The 15,139-nt window shown below is 42.7% G+C and overlaps 1 protein-coding gene across 2 annotated transcripts; it reads right to left on the reverse strand.

Annotated features, from left to right (window-relative positions):
• Nucleotides 1-5,620: 5,620 nt before the first annotated feature.
• On the reverse strand, nucleotides 5,621-12,891 carry NPY (neuropeptide Y). Of its 2 annotated transcripts, none has more exons than XM_017658946.3 (4): nucleotides 12,728-12,891; nucleotides 11,684-11,871; nucleotides 7,719-7,799; nucleotides 5,621-5,820 (listed from the first exon to the last, which is right to left on the reverse strand). In XM_017658946.3, exons 2-4 carry the CDS (start codon nucleotides 11,869-11,871, stop codon nucleotides 5,796-5,798), a joined length of 294 nt encoding a protein of 97 aa, XP_017514435.1. In that variant the 5' UTR covers nucleotides 12,728-12,891; the 3' UTR covers nucleotides 5,621-5,795. The 2 variants fall into 2 exon arrangements, with proteins under 2 accessions (XP_017514435.1, XP_036878138.1); XM_037022243.2 differs by lacking the exon at nucleotides 12,728-12,891 and adding an exon at nucleotides 12,166-12,704.
• Nucleotides 12,892-15,139: the final 2,248 nt, after the last annotated feature.

Consider the following 15,139-nt stretch of genomic DNA (forward strand, 5'->3'; position numbering starts at 1 on the left):
GGTCTCCCCTGTGTTGTACTTTGTTACTCAGACCCCAATGCAGCCTTGTCCTCTGCTTACATTACCACTTCTTCCACAAGCATGCCTGGTGCTTCCAGCTTTGTATATTTACTTTTCTCACATTGCTACCCCAAATGAGTCCCACATTTTGTTCAGAGAGGATCAGCCACCCTCCTATCCCCTCCATGGTCTCCACTCTCCCATCCTGCCTCTCATTTGTATCAACTCAGGCCCACCAATCAAGGCTCACTCCAAGACGGATGGCCAACCACCACTTCCCCAGACAGCCATCTCAGACTCCCACTTGGAGCCTGCTTAGGCACCTGCACAGCCTCTTTTCCAGGAGTATAATGTAGTTAAAAATGACCTTGAGATCCACAAAAGTAAAGAGCAGTCTACTGAACAACTGCTGCTCACCAAGGTCCACTTCAAATGACAGTCCCCACTCCCTGTATACACTACTGAAAATGAGTTCAGCCTACCTTTTTCTCCCAGAGCAATTACTTTGTGCTTCTATTTAAACCTCAATCATGATCTTTCTTGTATTAGTCACTTAAGCATGTGTCTATCTCCTTCACAAATTGTTAGGTCTTTAAGAAAAGACAAATTGTCTTACTCGTCTTTGTCTCACTCTTAGAACCCAGCAGAGTACCTGTCACAGAGAGACTACTCAGTGAATGTTTCAGGAATTGATAACATCCTTGGGACTCTAGAAACTCATCAGAGATCATCTGGTTCCATTTTAACTTGTCAATAATTCAGTCTGTTCAAAGGAATGACTATATTAAATATATTCAGCCAACATTGCTTATTCTTGCATTAAAATTCACAGACTAGTTAATTTAGTAGGTTGCTATTATTTGAAAAGAATTGAAAGTGATAGAAAAGATATAGAATTCAGAACAAATAAAATTCAAATTACTCCAGGCAAACTTTAATTGAAAAGTCATTTGGATAATGCTGTTCTCTCTAATACCCAAAGAGTAAGGTATTACTTAGTGAGAAGAAAGAGTAAATTTGATTTTTATATTCTAGTCAAAAGCTCTCATTTCAACTTTAAATTGCCTCATAATACCAGAGTATAGCAGCCAAATTAATGAGTCAAATCAAATTTCAAATAAATACATGGAACAAATCAAGTTTCAAACTCAGTTAACTTCTGGGCAAATGAAGAATCCTGAAATTAGGAATAGATTAGGAATTAAAGGAATTCATGTCCTGTAGATAAAATGGTTTTCAAGAAAAGGTCCAATAAATACTAAAATAATTTGCCTAAAGACAAAAACAGATGCAAGATGCATCCCATGTTAGAGCTAATACATTACTAATATGTGCAATATGCTAATTTGTCAATATGCTAGCAGTGTAAGTGGTAACAATTTGCAAGAACTTAAAAATCATTAAACTCAAAGCCAGGGAAAAATCATTAGGGACCCAAAAGGTATTTTAGAGAAGTCTGGTACCACAATATTCAAGGTTGAAAAAAAAAAGTTCTTCATGAACTTGACACAAAAGGTAATCCAAGGTGAATCAGGCTTTTGAAATGAGGGAAAAGAACAGTCTGTTCTATAAATAACTCTGAGAGCTCCAGCAAGCTGTGGCCAAACAAACTGTACTTCTGTCAGGACCCTGCATATATGGTACCTGCAGCTCCAGAAAGAATCACAAAGAATCCTTTGAGGTTGTTCACCAAACACTGCATTTGTTTTGGCTCCACCAGGATCACTCTGTCATTGCAATCAACTCCAGACTGAAATGGTCTTGCTGAGCAACTACTATGTGTCAGCCAGCAAGACATTGTCACCACAATCAGCCATTCTCTGAACTGCAGTGTTTCAAGCTTGCAGTATTAGGATGAGTTTAAATCGATAGCTATTACTTAGCACATTAAGAAATGAGCCCCTGGATGACACATATGATTAATTATATGTTATTCCACTCCGATTTTAAAAAGAGAAAAAGTTTCTGCATGATTTCACACTGTACTAATTTTTCTAATAGGCAGAAGAAAAGGCAATCATTTAGTTGTGACAATATTATAATCCTCCTACCTACAGACCACAGTAAAGGAATACTCCATTGAAACAACTCACCCAAAAGGCTGTTTCCATTTATGATGACAGGAAAGGTTATTTGTTTAGGTCTGACAACATTGTAACTGATCCCAGTGTTCTGCATGGAGGAGAAAAAACATTTTTGCATGCCAACACAGTAATAAGTAATGCTGTAAGCATAATGCATGTGTGTGTACAAAGAAAGAGGGAGACAATTAACTGCCATCATATTGACTTTCCTGTCATCAGTAGAGCCATAGAGCCTGCTGGGGGCCTAGCTTTGGACAGGTGTGTTCGTCAGTTACTTAGCAGCAAGTATGGCAGCATGGCATGCAAGGCCCTCCAGGTGCTATATGCTCCTCTGTCCTGACTTCTATCTAAGCAAGGAAAAGAGGATGGAAGATATTAAGGAAAGTCTCTTCCTTCCTAAATTAGAGAATAGGACCAATCCTACAACATTTATTCTCTGAACTTGCAAATGTGTCCATAGGATCATGCTTAGGAGCCCTCAGGCTGAGAAGTAGAGTCCTGATTTGGCCTAGCATAGGGTCAAATTCAAGGATAGAAACCAAGAATAATTACAAAGTACTCCAAATAGGCACTGCTCTCTCAGATCTGCATGTCCTCTCCCTCCTGTCTCACACTCCTCATCAGGCAACTGGTTCCCCTCCTTCAAACCTCAGCTCAGGCCTCGGTACCTCCGGCAGGTTTGGCTGCCTGGAGTGGTACCCCTTCATGGCTCTTGCAACGCTTTGTGCCCATTTCTTGTTAGAGAGGGAGGAGATTCCTCTGCCCCTGAAATAGAGAGTAACAGCTTTGCACATGCAGAATTTGAAGGGCCTAAGTGTTAGCCTTGGCCCACAGAGGTTTCTGGCCTCTTCCTCTATTCTCTTTTCCTTTTAGAATGTAGAACAGAGTTTGGATTAGAGGAGAGCTTAATAAAGGCTTATATAAAAGCTTGATAATAATTATGTTGTTGTAGACATCTCACCAATGAAGGCTGGGTTATTCTTACTGTAGCTCTAGTGAGGATCATTATTATTTGCAATGACAGGTGGGTGAACTGGTGCCTTTACACCTATTTCAAGGAGGGTTAGCAGGCTGAAAATATTTAAGAAATACTACTAGGGAATCTTTTGGAATGCAGCTTTTCAATTTTTTTAAGTTAGCCAGTATTGTATTTCTTGTTTATTAGGGAAAGCCTAGTTTATTCAGGGTGCTATAGCAAATTACCATAGATGAGTGGCAACAGCAGAAATTTACTGCTTACAGTTCTGGAGGCTGGAAAGTTGCAAATCAGGGCACCAGCAGATTTAAAACCTGGTGGGGGCCTGCTCCCTGGTTCATAGCCAACTGTCTTCCTGCTGTGCCCATATATGATGGAAGGTACAAGACAGCTCTCTGGAGTCCCTTGTATACATGAGCACTATTTCGTGAGAGCTCCCCCAAAAACCCCATCTCCAAATACTACCACATGGGGGATTAGATTTCAATGTATGAATGTAGAAAGGCACAAACATCCAGTCTATAGCAAGGGATTTATAACCCAACACAACAATCATCAAAACCTTTATCCTTATCTATATCCCTACTATTACTTACTGTAACATTATCTTAAATTGAACTTTTATCCCAGTATAGACTTAAAAGGAAAGGTGGCCAGAACTTATTGTCCACATTGAATGAGTGAGAGCTCGAAAGTCTGGCGAATTTGAAGGCCAGAGAACCCAGAAGCACTGAGCCAGGAGTGCAGAGCTCACACGGTGTGAAGCTCCAGTCCTCTTTCTAGTCAGATGAGGCGAGAGACAAGCTATCAAGACCTGAGTTACATGTAAAAGGTAGGCTGCCTAATGTTTAGCCTTTCCAGCATCTACATTTTGCAGTACGAGGTTGAAACTTTTATATAAAACGAAATTGCTGTATTATCTTTCAATGGCTCCTATACATTATTCCTATTTGCTGAGCTCCATGTAAACAAAAGTTCTGTGTATGGTGATGAACATTCAGCATATTTGTGCTACCAAATTTCTTTGCATAATACTAGTTTCAGTAAAGGAATCAAATATACTAGGTTAATAAAAAAAACTTCTGAGGTTTTATAATATGTTATGACCTTCTCAACATTTTAAGGTTTAAAACACGCTTTATATTTGGCCCAGTAGTCCTTCCTTACCCTCAGGGGACACAGTCCAACACCCCCAGTGGACGCCTGTACAACAGAGTACCGAAGCCTGTATACACTGTTTCTTCCTATACATGCATGCCTCTGATAAAGTTTAGTTTATAAATTAAGCACAGTAAGATTATCAATAATAAATTAGAACAATTATAACAATATACTATAATAAAAACTATATGAATATAGTTTCTCTCTGAAAATATCTTGCGGTCATGCACTCACCCTTCTTCCTGTGACAATGTGAGAAGATCAAGTGCCTACAATAAGATGAACTGCGTGGATGACGTAGCAGTGTGAGGTAGAGTTAGCGTACTATTGACCTTCTGACGATTCGTCAGGACAATCATCTGCTACTGGATGGAGGTTGACTGCAGGTAACAGAAACTGCAGAAAGCGAAACCACAGATAAGGGTTGGGAGGTGTTGACTACTATGTTTTCTTTAAGCACAAATAAATAAGAAGAGAAATTAAGGAAAATTGCAGAGCAGTGTTACCTCAGTTTCATTAAGGGAGATTATGTTTGTATCATTGATTACAACGGCTGAAGAATGTTAGGGTTCTTTATATGTAGATAAGATTCCTTAAGTCACCATATATAGGGGGTTTTTGTAAGCAGTTTCAACACATCACATAAAAATATTTGTGTATATTTTTTACAGTGGCTCAAAGTACGAATTTAAGGGGAGACCCATTTTCTTTGATTAGAAATCACGTGGAAGAATCTAATAACAAATTTTAAACTAAGCCCATGTATGTAGGAGGGAGAAAGTTTAATGACCTTTAACTAAATGAATTAACATGCCCCATATTGTGTGGAAAGTGATCATCCTACTCAAGTGTATTTCTGTTTATGACACAAATTTAAATATAGTAGCCTAACAGTAAATGTATAGATCTTAGCTGTTTGACATAGTAGCTGCTAGGAACATGTGGCTATTTCAATTAAAATTCAGAAAAATTTGAAACTCAGCTCCTTGTTTGCAACAGCTACATTCAAGTGTTCAAAAGCCACATGTGGTTAGTGGCTACCATTTTAGAGGAGATACAGGACATTTTGAAGAAAGCTCTGCACTCCTTTCTGCTGATAGCAGGAGCTAACAAGTTAGCAAGGATTCCATGGGAATGGGGTGGGCAAAGGGGTTCAGCAAATTGTTCCACGTTATCAGTCCCTTGCTCAACGTTTCCAAATAGTTTATTGTTACCACACATACACACACACACCTGAGTCATCTTCATCATAAATCATATTTTTATATCTTCCACAGCCACTGCTTTAATATTGGTGAAACAAACCTTGAATCTGCTACTTGAGGGAGATTGCAATTTAATGAATAACAACATAATTCTCAGTATTGCAACAACAGATTTTTCATTGAAGAGCAGATGCTTTTGAATGCATGGTATTTTATTTAAACACACATATATACAATGACAACAAAGGGAAAACTGCAGAGCTGAGCACAGTGGCTGCATGCATTGGGAGAACTGGCAGACTCTAGTTTCACAGGATGAAATATTGGTTGAAAAATAGGCAAAGACCGCTGAGCAAGTTTCATTTCCCATCACCACATAGAAGGGTCTTCCAGCCTGTCAAACATAAGAAGCAAAACATGTAAGAGAAGTTTCCCAACTTCCTGGGAAGCTTGCAAGAGTGAGACATTTAGTTCTGGACCAAAAGATGATCAGAAACTGTTGAAAGGCTCTCGTTGGCCCTCTAAATAGGAGGCCAAGTAGAATGTCAGTGTGGGAGATAGTGGCATAAAGTGCAAAGACCCAGCAAAGGAGCTTTCACTCATTTAATAGGAGTCTCAGACAAATCTCAGAGGGAGTATTTAGAAGGCTCTAAATTTATCAAAGATGCCGAAGAACTCTGCAGTATTTCTGAAGATCAAAACCACAGGAATCACACAAAACTGTAACAAGAAAGGTATTGTTACCCAATTCTGAATAAGCCTCCTTTGTTTTCCTGCAAGGCTTTTTGGGTAGGAAGATGCTATTTATTAGACTATAAAGAACGCTTTTTAATAAAATAGCATTCATAGGCAACTTTAAAGCTGCCAACTTTTGTTTCCATCTAACTGCATGTCATTGAGGCTGTCCATCAGGGTGCAATTAACTCTATTTCATGCACCAACTGTGCAACTTTGGACCACAAAACAAAGAGCAGCAGCAAGGGTGTAACTAGGTCTGGATGATTCTTTTTCTTACCCTGAGTAGATTCAGCTTACCCTAAGCTTTTTACTGTGACAAGCATCATAAGCATGTCAATGAAACATTAAAAAGCATTTGCTGCTTAGTGTTTAAAAATAACCCCCGGGAATTTTCCATCTGCTTCCCCTGCATTTGCTGTTTAAGTCTGGACTGGTACCTCCAGGGAAAAGAGCACTGGAGTGTGATTCTAGTCCAAATTGTTGTTTCCTTCAGAGGAGACTAACTGATAACTATAGACTTGCCCCTTCACACTGGCCCTTTCACAGGAGAACAGAGTTGGGGGTGGGGGTGGCAGGAAGGCAATAAGCTCAGGTCATCCCGCTAGTTCTTCAGGGAGAAAGAACCCCAATGAAGAGCAGCACGTCTGTCCCAGTCTCCAAGCAAGTGTTCTAGTGACCTCTTCTGGGGAGTTTGGTTCTTGGCGGTGGTGCTCTGGGTTTAAGGCAGACAAGCTATTATAAAAATGGATGAACCAGGTGCCATTGATCCTACTGGGGGTAGAAGCAGGAGGTATTGGATGGAAGAGCCAGGGAGTTATGAAAACGAAGGCAGACCAGGCTGCTTGTCAGCAGCACTGCCCGTGTGGGAGGCACCAGAGAATCCTAGACCAGGGTTTGACACCTAGATATTGGTAAGCACCTCTTCCCAAGACAGCTCCACACTCCAAGAAAGCCCCAAGGTTACAGACAGGCCTGAATAATACTACATTGTTAACATGCATTCATTGAATGCAATAAATTATTATGTGACTTCCATTGAACTTAAAATATGTCAAAAAGTAAACAGGAGCCCCTGCCCCCAAGATTCATCTTGTACAGCTTCTTGTAAAACCAAGGAGACTGGGATAAGAGCCATGAGGGACATGTCATAGGATATCTAGACAGTCCACATGCTGTATAAAAACTAAAGATTGTCCCAGCCAAATATGGGCAGTTGGTCATTTCAGTGTAGAGTTTGGAACCCCCTCTATGCTCTCCCAATCTTAACCCAGAGTTGTTTCTGAGGTAAAGTCACTTATATTTAAGATTTTAATCAAATAATCTGGGGTAGAAAATAATACCCCAGAGATGTCTATGGATATGGGCAAGTCAACATGTGAAAAGAGCGATCTTCCCTGCCATGCTGCCCGAATGCTCCCCTTTTCTGCCCAAATCGTAGCTACCTGGTCTGGCAGACCCCATTCCACATCTTCCTCCCCAGGCAGCCCTCTCTGATTTCGCTTCCCTGGGCACCTTGAATTCTTCAACAATGTCCTCACATAAACCTTTTCATACCTAGTTCTGGGAACGTTTTCTGTGCTTTCTCTCATCAAAAGGTCTGAAATCAGTGTCTCAGGGCTAGATCGTTTTCCGTATCTAAAAGGAAAAAAAAAGGAAAGTATTTTAAAACAAAAGTTTGGAAGTCATAAAAACCTTTTGGAAAAAAAGAAGATAGTCTCCCATTTGGTTGATATCTGCTAGCAAGTAATCTAGGTGTATGAAATATACATTATCAGAAATACCAGAAATAAAATTTCAAAATATATACATGATTTTGTTACTATTTAATGAACCAAAATTCCTAGTCACATTCTTGCCTTTTATACAACCACAAACAATACATGTATAGAAATATTTTTATATTACTGGGTGACAAGAAATAAAAATACATCAAAGTATGATTTTAAATGTTTCCATAATTAGTTATTTGGCTATAGTTCTGATGATATACAGCAGTTTAAATCTTAACAGAGACCAGATGATATTTTGGAAACAGCCCTAAGAAAAATCAACAGGCTGAAGTTCTATACCCACTTATGTCTTTGAATGTCAGTTTTCTCATTTGTAAAAATAAAAGCATCACTCCTATCTTTGTGAAAATCCAATGTGAGTCACAATGGTTTGAAAGGAACAAAGTGATACACAAATGCAAGTTCCTGCTCTTAAGATACTCCCAGTCTTTCAGACAGCAACAGAACATGGGGCCTGCATTTTCCATATTTACTTGGGATATCAAAAGCTAAAGGTCTTCTCTCATGCCATGATTTTATCTGCCCTGAAAAATCTAAAGGGATCCTACTGGTCCATGGAAATGTTCATGGTCTCTTTTTCTCCAGTAGCAGGATATGGAGAGGACAATACAGGAATGCAAGGCTCTGCTTTCCTGCCAGCTCAGTGTATGCTACCTGCTCCAGGTGACTGAGTAGTAACCTGCTGTCTGCCCCTCAGTCTTCTCTCCTTTCTCTCTTATGCTAAAGGGTCTGAAAATCTCTACCAAGTTGTATCTTCTGAACAGGCTATTTTTCCCTTTTTCAGAAAAGGCCTTGGACACCAGAAGCTATGTTGTTCACAAATGAAAAATTTGCCGGGCAGGGACTGACTAGCTAGCAGGTGAAACAGCAGAACAAAGCTGTCAGAGGATATATTCTAACTGTCTATCAAGCACAATTCAATCCAGATTTTTTGGAAAGATTTCCCAGCTCCCTTGCTGGGACTCAAGGGAAACAAAAACAAAACAAACACCACCCACCCAACCCCGCCATCATTTGTAAGATTTCCTCAAAGATTTTTCTAGAGTTGTGAAATAGGCTGCTGCACCTACTTACTTATCCTGTCCATCAGTTGATTTTTACTAATCTTTAAACTCTTGAGCAACCTTCCCCCATTTATCTTCTTCATGCTCCAGTAAATGAAGGAACTGGCAAACATCTTCTCCAATGTCCCAGAGAAGAATCCCAGTCGCTGATGGCTGAGTTTGCAGTCTCAGGGCAGCGCCAGCACAGCGCTCACTGTTCTCCCTCCTCTGGCTAATTCTGGGCTATCCTTCCTGTCTGTACTGCTTTCAGGCGCACAGACAGACTCTCTGGGGAAATGATTCATAAACTTGGCTGCACATTAGAATCACCTGGGGGGCTTTTAAAACTACTATAAAGCCCAGGCCTCACCCTTACCCCGAGGTTCTGACTTAATGATCAGAGGTGTATTTTAAAAGCTCCCCATGTGATTCCAATGTGCACCCAGGATGAAGAAACATTAATACCAAGCTGGGTTTTCAACTTTGACATGATTGACATTTGGGGTTGGATAATTGTTTTTATTGGGAGGGGCTGTCCTAGGCCTTGCAGGATGTTTAGAGGCATGCCTGGCCTTAACCTGCTAGATGCAGGAGCACCCACTCACTATTGTGCCAACCCAAACTGCCTCTAGACATTGCCCAATGTCCTGGGGGGCAAAGTCATCCCCAGTTGAGAACCATGGATCTAGGGGACTATATGAACAAAATGTGGTAGATACATGTTCTAGAATAAATGATGCAACTTTGGAAGCAATGAACCAGGAGCATATAGCTTTAAAACATGGACAGAGCCATAAAAGGGAGGAAAGAAAAAGATATTAGATTACCATTTTTGTCAAACCAAAACATGTGTTCACAAATGACACTGTAACTTTCAAAAACCCAAACGTGAGTGGGCAATGGGAAGGCAATGAGAGTACACAAAGGAGATAATGGTGAGATTATAAGCCTCTAATGGTTTCTAAGAAGGAACTTAGATGAAGATGAGACGGGAAGCTGCTTCAGGACCAACTCATTCCTAGGGAACCTGAATCGCTTCCCATGAAATTCAAATCCCTTTTCCTTACTTTTTCCTTACTAAAGAAGTCAGAAATCACACTGACTGCTAATGGTGGTGACAACAACCAAGGTAAATCCGTTGCTCCAATTTCAGCAACCCTAAACAAAGCTTTTCTGAGTTACTGTTTCATGGCCTGTAAAATGGAGATAATTATGCTCCAAAGCTTTAGGTAAAAATTGAATGACATAATGCCTAGGAAAACATTTTGAAATGCTAAACCTTTATACATAGTAAACCTTTTTAGCAATCATCTTTGCAGAAATGAGTTCTGTGTGTTACAACTGACAGACTAAGTGAAAAACAAAGATTACTAGAAAAAATAAAAATTAGTATCTTTTTTATTTGTACAAGTTCTTTTCTCTGTTCAATATGTTAGCATAAACAAGAATTTGAAGCAATTTTCTGAGAAGTCTACTACGATATAAAATATTATTGCTTTCTGCTATTCAAATTATTAGATTTCAAGGGTCACAAACCAACACCATTTAATTCTGGCATTTTCGTCTATTTCTGATTCTATATAACCTTGGACTTTTTCAAAAGCCTTTCAGGATGTCGTATCCTTTTTTGATGGAACAGAAAAAAAGGAAATTTTATTTAAGAAATAAAAAATTTTCCACTTTGAATCCTTTCTAACCATTCCTTGATTGTAAACAGTAAAGATACGGTAAAAACAGAAACAAAACAAAACACAATTTAAACATACTAATGCCTTTAAAGGGCTCATCCCACTTGATCTCAGTATTTAAAATAAGATATCAATAATTTAGAACTAAGATGAACCAATTTTGGAAACAATTTTTAAATCCTATATTATTTGTAAAATAGTTTGGATGTGATTTTTCACTTATTATTTGATGTGGAAAATGAACATGAGGCATTTCATTTTTAGCTTTGTGGGGGTTGAAAATTAACTTTACAAATTTCTCAAATTCCATATAATCCTTAGATCCATCAGAGGGTGAATAGACCAATGTACATTTCTCCTTAATAAAGCACAAAAGTGAGCGCTTCCTTTTCAGAACTCATCTGCTACAAAATGGGAAAAGTATCTGCATCTTAGATCCACTATTTTCATGTTAAATCTCTATTTATTGGGGCTAGGATTTTCAAGTAAGAGGCTGAGAGTGCAAAAAACGCTGTACAGAAGAAAAGAAAATAGCCATCTTTTCCTAAATGTTGTCATTCAATTCTCTTTGGGCAGGCTGGAAAATGTGTCAAGGTCTTGGACAGCCCAGCTGCTTCTCTTTCGCTGGTTTTTGTTGCTGTTACTAGACGCCCTGCTCCCCCTTCCCCTACAGCACTCCTACCCCTTTCACGGGGTACTTTCCCACGCAGGTGTCCAATCCCCAAACTGCTGTAAGAACAACAGAAACCGGGGAGTGCGAGGCAGGAGAGGACCAGCCACACAGCCTAGGCGACCTGAATCTGAGGATCACGACTCTGTGACTGCAGTTTCAGAAGAAAAGTATTCAGTGCCCTGCACATTTACTGAGAGCTGAGTGTGTGCCTGATACTGTCCTGTTCTGGGATATAATGAAAGAAATGTCCTGTCCTCCACGGTCCCCAGGACCTCCGGGTGCGCGTGCAGGGCTCTCGCGCGTCGGTCCCGCGGAGCCTACCCACCTCTGCCTGGTGATGAGGTTTATGTAGTGTCGCAGCGCCGAGTAGTATCTAGCCATGTCCTCCGCCGGCGCGTCCTCTCCCGGATTGTCCGGCTTGGAGGGGTACGCCTCGGCCAGCGCGCCCAGGCACACAAGCAGGGACAGGGCAAGGGTCAGTCCCGACAGCCCCAGTCGCTTACTACCCAGCATCTGCGGGCACAGAAGGCAGCGTAAGAGCTTGAGGATTCAGGACACACGCCCCGCATCTCCCTCATCTGCCTCCCGCACTCCTCCCCTTGCAGCCACTCCTGACCCCCAACCCGCCCTCGACCCAGTCCCGCAGAGCGAAGCGGAGGGTGGCGAGCACCCGCAGCTCCGGCCCGGGCCCTCTGCTCCGCGCGAAAACCACGCGCAACTTCGGGCCAAGTCGCGAGGCAGGAGCGCAGAGCGGGAGGAGCACCCGGGCCAGTTTAGACACTTTAAAAACAGGATTGGAAGTTCCACCCGCTGGGTTAAGGAATTCCCCAAGCCCGTCAGAGGAGAAAAGTTTCTTCTTTTGACACTTTTGGTCTGCCTGGTGGCAGGAGCTCGACGGTGATGGCTGAGAGTACTTCGGCTGGCATTTGGGGGGAGAGGGGCAGAACTGCCCCCCGGGACAGTCAGTCTCAGCTCGGATGCCCAGGATCCCGGCAGGTGGCAGGGCGCGGGTCCAACGAGCTCCAGGGATTCTTTATTCAGGGGGCGCTGCCTGGAAACGCCCCCAGGCGGCGACTCCCGAGGAAACTGCCAGCTGCCCTGGGTTGGAGGTGGTGGTCTCCCTCCTCATCCGCAGAAAGATAAGCCAGAGGGGCCGCCCAGACGGGAGGGCCCGGGAGGGGCAGCTGCCCAGCCACGGGGTACCGAAGAGGCAGGGGGTTCAGCCGCCAAGAGCGGCGGGCGCGCGTCGGGGCAGGGAGGGAAAGCCGGGCGCGACCCTCCCAGCGCCCCAGGGCTCCGCAGAGGGTGAGCAAGTTCACCCGCGCAGCCCTGCGCGCACTCCCCAAGCCTCGTGGGTCGCGGCACTCACGGTGGTTGGCGGGCGGCGGGCGTGGCTGGGCGGCGAGGGCTCTGCTGCGCGGCGCGCCTCTCGGTGGGTGAGAACCGGCGGATGGGGTGTCGAGAGCGGGTCGCACCAGGGCTTTTATGGCGCTCCCTCGCCGCGGCAGGAGGGGCCTCGGGCAATCACGCTCGGGTGACTCCCGCCCCGCCACTTCCCTCCCCCGAGCGGCGGGGACAGGGGGAGGGGGCCTGCGTGGGCTCCGTTAGCCACTCACACCCCAACTCTGCCGCCCTAGGACTGCGGGGGAAGGGGGGCCTGGCACTGGGCGAGTGAGGCAGTGCTCTGGAGGGCATCTAGTACTGCCAGAGGTGGGAGCAGCCCAGACCGTCTTTGTCACCGGGACCACCAACCCTTGGGGCGCCAGGGTAGGGGGTGCATGAATCTCTGCTTGGTGGAGCGTTTTCAGAGTGGCGTGGCAGCGGTGCGAGACACAACTCCGGAGCGCTTTGCCGGAGAGGCAACTTGGACGCTCTTGCGCTTGAAGCAGGTCCGGGGCGCCTGGCAGGAGTACTGAGTTAGTTAGTAGGTTCCAAAAGTCCTCTTCCTCCTCCCAAGTGCTGAGAATGAGCTTCCGTGACTCCGGCTCCTTTCCCCAGCTTGTTTTTCGGGAACACCAGCCCTACCCAAGCACTAGTCCAAACGCGGGGGCCCACGTTCTGTCGGGACCTGAAAGAGTGTGGCGACTGAAAACTCCCAAGAGGGGTGCACGGCAAACCCGCTTCCTTGGTTTGCTGGATTCCAGAGCGGCGTCTCGGGCGTCTAGAGACCCTTTCAAGAGAGATCAAACGAAAATTTTTGGTCCAGAGCGTCCGGGAAATTAAATAAACATTAATTTCTCTTTTACCTGCTAGCTCTTGAATAGTCCTAAATACTTTAATTGACGTTGATTGAAGAATATGGGTTTTGTTTGAAATGAAACAGGTAAAAAACATTACCACTAATTTGCACAACGCTTTAAACAGGTAAAAAATAAACCGATCACCATTAATTTGCACATCGTTTAATGAATATGAAAGATACAGAAACCACTTTTACAGGATCAGGATTTTACATCTTGGAAGTTCTCTGATGAACGCTCCTAGAAGGCTGTTTCTAAATAAAATGGCGCGTTGGGAAATCAAAGCGTTAAGTTACACACTATTTTAATGCTAAAATGACAAGTGATTCTGTTAAACTGACTGCTTTTGTGCTGTTTCCAAGCATTGAATTAAATGTCAGTTACTGTGCAGCCAGCAATCCTGTGTGTGTGTGTGTGTGTGTGTGTGTGTGTGTGTGTGTGTGTGTGTGTGTGTGTGTCTTTTATAAATTTTGAAGACCAACAGCCCTCTCACTTAGGTGAATGCTTCTCTTTCCCTATTACACAAACATGCCAAGGGAACAAATGCCAAGGCTCTCATATATTTTGAAGACCAACAGCCCTCTCACTTAGGCAAATGCTTCTCTTTCCCTATTACACAAACATGCCAAGGGAACAAAATGCCAGCGCTCTCAGCACTGCTCAGGGGTGCTTAAGTGAAGAGTCTTACAGAAAGTTAGAGCAAAAGACCTAATTTAAAGCCCTTCCTTGATGAGGGGGAAAGCACTCCACTTTTTAATAAAATAATCTTATTTTTTAGAGTGTATCACAGATTCTCATCAGTTAAAACCTAGACTTAGAAGAGTCAGTGAATTTGAGAGAATTTACTTCTAGGGAGATGCATCAATCTTGAGTGGGGAAGACTGTGGAAGTTTTATTAATTTAGCTTAAGATAATGTCACTGGTACTCAAATATAAGAGCTTAATCTCAGGGTTCAGCATTTAGAGAATAAAATACAGAGCCTTGTACCTTACATGTATCCTTACATCTTTATCCCTTCTCCAGTTGCAGCTGCTTCCCCTGGCCTTGGGCTCCGAATATTCTGTCTCTTCTCTTTCAGAACTTTGTTCCATTAATAGTCTCCTCTCTTTTCTTTAGTTTTCTGTGCTTATAAATATATATACTTATAATTTATGAATTTCCTTGAATTTGTTCCATAAAACAGAACAACACCCCCCACCCCAGTACACACCACTCAACTCAGCATCTCTTTCTAGCTGCTGAACCATTTCTCTCCTTTTGTTTCAAAATCAAGTTTATTTTCTTTAAAAACATATTTATTCTTAAGAGCTTTATTGAGATACAATTGAGATATACTAATCTACAAATATTAAAATATTCCATTGGAAAAAATATATTCCACTGGATACATTCTCACATATATATGCCCATGAAGTCATCACCGTAATCAAGGTAACATACTACATACCACCACCAAAAGCCACCTCGTGTCCCTGTGGTGTCAACATTTACTCCATTTCCTGCCTCCCACCCAGGTGATCATTTTTATTAATTTCTTGTT

The sequence above is a fragment of the Manis javanica genome, chromosome 6 (assembly GCF_040802235.1).
Source record: "Manis javanica isolate MJ-LG chromosome 6, MJ_LKY, whole genome shotgun sequence".
Taxonomy (NCBI): domain Eukaryota; kingdom Metazoa; phylum Chordata; class Mammalia; order Pholidota; family Manidae; genus Manis; species Manis javanica.

What these genes read in the sequence shown, in the direction of transcription:
- NPY (XM_017658946.3), bottom strand. Translation starts at nt 11,871, where the DNA reads ATGCTGGGTAGTAAGCGACTGGGGCTGTCGGGACTGACCCTTGCCCTG. An exon ending in AACCTCATCACCAGGCAGAG is followed by an intron (nt 7,800 to 11,683) that starts GTGGGTAGGCTC and finishes TTTTCCTTTTAG; the next exon opens with ATACGGAAAACGATCTAGCC. An exon ending in GAAAACGTTCCCAGAACTAG is followed by an intron (nt 5,821 to 7,718) that starts GTATGAAAAGGT and finishes TATGTTTGACAG; the next exon opens with GCTGGAAGACCCTTCTATGT.